The sequence below is a fragment of the Macrobrachium nipponense genome, chromosome 20, assembly GCF_015104395.2.
Source record: "Macrobrachium nipponense isolate FS-2020 chromosome 20, ASM1510439v2, whole genome shotgun sequence".
In the NCBI taxonomy this organism is placed as follows: domain Eukaryota; kingdom Metazoa; phylum Arthropoda; class Malacostraca; order Decapoda; family Palaemonidae; genus Macrobrachium; species Macrobrachium nipponense.
Genome location: NC_061089.1, coordinates 59048864 through 59054863, shown reverse-complemented (window position 1 = coordinate 59054863; position 6000 = coordinate 59048864). Strand labels below are relative to the sequence as shown.

The 6000-nt window shown below is 49.1% G+C and overlaps 2 protein-coding genes across 5 annotated transcripts in view; one reads left to right on the top strand and one right to left on the bottom strand.

Moving 5' to 3' along the window:
• The window catches only part of LOC135226282 (mediator of RNA polymerase II transcription subunit 30-like), a 642192-nt gene that overhangs the window by 59352 nt on the left and 576840 nt on the right, over nucleotides 1-6000 (bottom strand). The window lies entirely within an intron of this gene.
• The window catches only part of LOC135226259 (peflin-like), a 92743-nt gene continuing 88566 nt past the window's right edge, over nucleotides 1824-6000 (top strand). The window contains exon 1 of one of the 4 annotated variants that reach the window (XM_064265701.1): nucleotides 1824-1975. In XM_064265701.1, the coding sequence (XP_064121771.1) occupies nucleotides 1970-1975 (6 nt within the window). In that variant the 5' untranslated portion in view covers nucleotides 1824-1969. The remainder of the gene's footprint in view (nucleotides 1976-6000) is intronic. The other 3 variants (XM_064265712.1, XM_064265717.1, XM_064265707.1) reach the window with 3 other exon arrangements.

Here is a 6000-nt window from a genome sequence, read left to right as displayed (position 1 = left end):
ATTTGTAAGATTTCAAGACGGGGAAAACCTAGAAAAGGCAAAAGAGGATTCAGGAAATCAGCAATAAATCAGTGAATGAGAAATGTAAACTTAAACCCAAAAATAAATGTATATGTCCCGAAGGATGAAGATGACATTGTCAATAATAACATTGTAAAGAAAAATTCCTGGATATGTAATTTCATTCATGAAAATGATGACCTGAAAATTGTCAAGGAAATGAAACCCAAAGATGACAAATATATGCACTATATCACTACAAATACGAAAGGCTATATCTATGATAGTGGTGACAAATTGCATACACTTTATAGCCGATGCAAAGTATACAAGTGTTACATGCCCTATCTATGCTATAAATGTCAGGAAATTGTAGAAATGACCAAGTCTGCCCTAGATGTGGTGAAAATCACAAATCAAACGAATGTGCTTGCAACACCTTAAAGCAGCGGTCGCCAACCGGTGGTCCATAAAAAAATTTTGATGGTCCGCAGAAAAATTGGGACATTATTTCAATTTTTATATTTTCTTATTCCTCTTCAGGCAACCCTGATACAAATTGCACAGAAGACAGAGAGCCCTGTGTTGGCAATTTAGTATTTTTAATGCTAGATTTAGCATTTTAGGGTAATGTAGCAATAAAAATTGGATCTCGGCTTGAAACATCAAATTTTCATCTTTTTGTAATAATTAAACTATAACTTCAATAGGTGTACTTCATATTACTAGAATAAATGTTTTCTGGTTATTATTATTATACAAACGAATATATTTAATTTTTAAAGATTTATGTAGTGGGTCCGCCTAAATTTTAAAATTATACATTAGTGGTTCATGAAGTTCAAAGGTTGGAGACGCTACCTTAAAGTATAAAAATTGTGTACAGAAAGGCCATAGTGATACTAAACAAAATATTATGATGACAATTAAGTGCCAGTTTATATATATATATATATATATATATATATCTATATATTAGATAGATAGATAGATAGATAGATAGATAGATAGATAGATAGATAGATAGATAGATAGATAGATAGATATAAAGAAATGTCAAGTTTGACTAATAATCTTCTAGGACTACTATACAACAAAATATCACCTGAAATGAAGATCATACAAGAAGAAAGCAAATCTAAACAATATCGAAAGACTCCTATTCTGCAAGAGCTATGATACTGACAAGAAAACTGTAGAAGACAATATAAGAAGCCCTAGCTTATTTTGAAAACGTACAAGGGCCCGCCAGAGAGAATCATCCCTGTTGAGAGCTGTAGCTACATAAAACCAAAGTGAAGTGATAATTGCCATTGGCACCGGAAAGTCAATATAGATACCGCTCTTATCGGGTCAGCGTTTAGCCATACCTATAACGTCACTTTTAAAAGCAAAAGAGCTTTATCACAGTAGCTGTTTCAACAAACAGAAAAATGAGAATCGACACTTAAATGATATTTAAAACATTATTGGGGATGACGTATAAACTATAGGTATGTCGGTTCTAACACCAGTAGAATAAGTCATCTCCTAGTGATCTATCATCTATCCTGCACATTTAGGACATTGCACAAGAATTATAATAGTTTGAAACTAGTTTCTTATTTTTTGTAGGCGCAAATGCACATATTAGTCCTTGAATTTTTTCAATTAGCTAGGGTAAGGCATTTGAATCTATTGACTAAGTATGTTGGCTTTGTACGTCATCTTTCATATATCTTTAGTAATTTTATATTTCTTTAATAGACTTTCATACCCCGAAAGGGATCGCTGGAGTTTACAATAATAATATAATAATTAATAATAATAAAAAATAGTTGACACTTTACATCTCAGATCCGGAAGAGAAACACTACATATTCGTGACTCACTCACTATTTAGTGACAGTCACAACATACAGAACATTATAGAATTGCCTCGACCTATTTTGATTTTTGTGGTATTTGAAAGCATCTCCGTAATTTCACCATGAGTGTAAGTATGAATAGAAGGTGACATTTACCCTTTTCGTTAAAATAATATAGGCCTAGATAGCGACTAGGCCTAAAGTCCTCAGCTGAGGCCTATGCCAGGATTACCGTAAAACAAGGCCTTGTCCAGCCGTTTTCCTTTAATAATCTTACATATTTTACTTAGCATAGTCGTTGGCTACTGGGGGTAATTCTAGGGAATAACTCCGCACTGTGACTGCAAGGAACGCCCCCGCGAATACGACACCCACCAGAGATTGGGTCGTCAAATGTATTTCTCCGTGTTTAGCTAGGTAGCACTGGCCCCTTGGTTAAATTACAGTCGACCCCCCAAAAATAACGGCAAATCCATAATAAGCAACCCAAATACTATGTAGGTAACCGTAATTTCCAAAGAAATATCTTACACAGAGTTAGCTATTTCCTAGATCTACCCCACTGGGTACTTTTTATAGGTAGTAGGTGGGTAAGGTACGGCAGTCAGGTATTTGTAGCCTACTAGGCTATAGCCTATGCCTAGCTTTGGTAGTCCTATAGCAGAGTCCAGCCAGCTTTGCAGCTAAGCCCCGCCCACTGCACGGTTGTGATTGGCTAGCTCTCAAAGGGGGCGATGACGTCACACTAGGAGTTACTACCTACTAGGTAGGTAACACTCCACTCCGTTAGGTTATGTTGAGTTTCGTGCATGAATCATGAAACCACAGATCTGAATTCCCAAAGTTGTGATTGTTCCGACACGGCATACAAACCTCGGTCCTTTTACAATAGGAAAGGTACTAGCGGCAGCTGGATAGGTCGTAAGCTTTCGAACAAGGGTTCGGTAGTTAACTGCTTGTCGACAGGCGCGCGCGCGCGACTGGGAGGTAAACAAATCACTTTTGCTTTCGGCCTCACAGCGAGTGGACGTGTGTGTTCGACGCTCTCTGCCCGCTTCTCGTCGTTTGCTTTCATGAGTATTTGGTTGTGTTTGTGTGTGAATCATTTGCAAGTACAATCATTTCCTCTCTTATTTCTTCATTTGTGAATTGATCAATAATGGAATCTCCACGCCTCGCTACCCCCCGGAGACTATGCCCGGGTACCGAAGGGCGTAAATGCGGAAAGTTCCGCTCATTCCCGGAAATTGATCCACATATTTTGTGCGCTCGGTGTCGGGGGCGCGAATGCACCCGAGCCGAGCCCTGTGAAGTATGTTCTAATTGGTCGGAGGCGCAGTGGGTTTTGGCTTTGTACGAAGGCAGGAAGAAGCGAAGGCCTGCAAAGGAGTCGTCGGAAAGCTCTCCGCGACTCCTTTGTTACGGACACTTCGTCTTCTTTCCTGCCGCCCGCTCAGCTCCCACGTTTGGCGCCTTCCCCTTCGGGAGGGGTGTTCTAGGTCCTTCTCCTCACCCGACCTGTCGAGTGTGGAGGAGGCGCTAGATACCCGATGTCGAGTTGTACTCTGGGTCCTCTATCCGTTCGTCTTCGTGCGACGCGGGTAGAGGATCCTGCTAATCACCCAACTTTTGCTTCCTCAGGTGCGGTTGCCGCGAAGGAACGACCTCGGGACAGTGTGGGCATCGTTGGGTCTGCAGGGCGTGCCGAGTGTCCAGGGGCTGCTCTACCATCTCGCTGGCTCTGTGGCGGTCACGCATGCTACGGTTACGACCACCACCACGACCCTTACAACGCCTGGCTATGCTTCACCTCCTCACCTGGTGTACACACCGCACGCGGTCTCTGTCACACCACTACATCGGTGCAGGGGCCAGTCGCCGTACCACGGGGGAGTGTGATGCCGCGCTTGGGTTTGCCGTGCTGCCGCGACCGGGACTTCGTGTGCCTGAAGAGCTCGCCCCTGGACCTCCCACCAGTACCAAGGATGTCTGTGCTGCTGGTCCGTCCACCTGGACCGCCTGTACAGCCTGCCGTACCTGCCGTACCTACCCAGCCGCTGTTCACGGACGTGACGTACCGACCACTGCTGCCGTTCCTGTACCTGCTCCTGCCGTCTCCACTGCTGTTCCTGTGATGCCTGCACCTGCTGACGTTGTTCCTGTTCCTGGCACCGCTGCTCCCGATGCTGATCTGTTCGGACAGGTGCGTCCGGGCCCTGTTGCTTCGGCAACAGCAGCCCTGGCTCCGCTCTGGATGACAGATCTGACATCGGTCCTGAGGAGGTTTGACGAAGAAGAAGAAGAGAGGAGGAAGGTGTCGTCGTCGTCTTCATCGTCTTCTTCGTCGTCGTCGTCGTCTGCCGCCTCTTCCCCTTCTTCTTCTTAAGGCTCCCCCGCCTAAGAAGAAGAAGGTCGCCTCCCCCCCCCCCCCAAGAAGTGTCCTTCGGGAACTTCTAAGGGCCCGTCTCGCTCTGGTGAGACGGGGGGTTCTTCCGCTGGTCACCCTGCTCCTTCGGGGGCAGGACCCGTCTCTTCTTCCGCAAGGAAGAAGACTACGGGGACCAGAGGAGTGCCGGCTAATACCGGCACTTCCTCACCTGCTGTTAGTGGTTCGACCACGGCAGCAGGATCCGTCTCGGCCTCTCGTTCGCGAGAGGTACCGATGTGTACGCGCTACCAGCGACCGTGCAGCTAGGAACCAGACCTCTGAGCCAGCTCAGCGTCAGGTTCACGGCAACGGAGCGGAAGACTGGTGACAGCCGCCTCACGCGACTCTCACCAGACCAGCTCTCGCTCTCGCGGCGAGCAGCTGGCTACCCGGGCGGACGTGACGGTCCATGACCGGCCACGGGCTGAGGCTGGGAAGAGGTCCCCCCCTTTCCCCGTTCGCCGGCGCAGCCACGGCTGGTACCAGCGACGTGACGCGCCGTGAGGATACGCACCGGTCTCACCGTGACAGTGGAGCTCGCCGGTCGCCTGACCGTCACTCTCACAGAGAGCGATCGTGTACGGCAAACCAGCACCAGCTCCTCTGATACACGAGACCCGGGGCCGCTGTTCTCGGTCCAGCCGTTCTCCACAGCGAGACGGCTCGACTAGGCCTGCAGCTCGATCGCCACCGCGGGTTGACGATCGCCTGCATCTTCCAAGCCCACTGGTTCTGCCAGCGAGCGAGGAGGGAGCGTCAGGTCTGCCTCTCCCATACCTTCAACCTCCTCGGGTTACACCGGGAGGGGCGAGGTATTGAGGAGTGATCGTGAGGGGTGCGCCCCTCAGGATCCCACCACGTCGTCCTACGTACCAGGCATGGTTCTCGGACCAGCCAGGTCGTATGCACAAGTGGTTGGAGGAGACCGAGAGGGGTCTGTCGCTGTTCCTCCTCCCTCGAGGGAGGAGGGTCTCGGGAGATGCTCCTGTTTGAGGGACTGGATGGTCCGACTCCGCAGGACGCAGTCACTCCTGAGATCCAGAGGAACTTTGCCGAGGTTATTGCGCTGATTCGTCAGCACAACGACCTCGCGGAAGGATCGCCGCTCCCACCATCCGAGCCCACGTCCCGGCTCGAGTCGTTCTGGGGCCCGAAGAGGGAACCCAGACCGACGGTGGGTTTGCCGCGTTCCGAGCTTGCCGACTCAGTGCTGGACCAGGTAGAATCGCTTTGTCTCCGGGCAAGACGGTTCTCTCAAGTCCTGGCAGGTCGAGCAAGCCACTTCCACCTCCTCTGCTGCGACAGCGGCGTTTTTACGTGCCATCTGAGGACCCGATGCCGCCCAAACAGGTGAACCCGGAGTTAGCCAGGCTGACTCCGGGTGTGTCTCTGCAGCAGCTCCTGTCCGAGAACCTATGGTTCTCGCATCAAGAGGCACTCGCCTGGAATCTACTGCCATGGCAGCTTTCCAGGCCGTCTCCTGGTTAGATCTGTGGTCCCTCACAGTATCTAAGGTCGCAGCCAACTCCGGGGGAATTTCTCCCGAAGATGACTCTGGCCTTTAGGATACTTTTGCCATCTGGGGGAAGAGCCATCTCCTTCCTTGCCCACAGACGGTGAACCTGTGGGCCAACCTGGTTCTCCGACGTAGGGACGCTGTCCTTACTCGGGTTTCCAGGGCGGCCGGGCGTGAAGCGGCGTTGGGACTTCGCAACGGACCTTTAC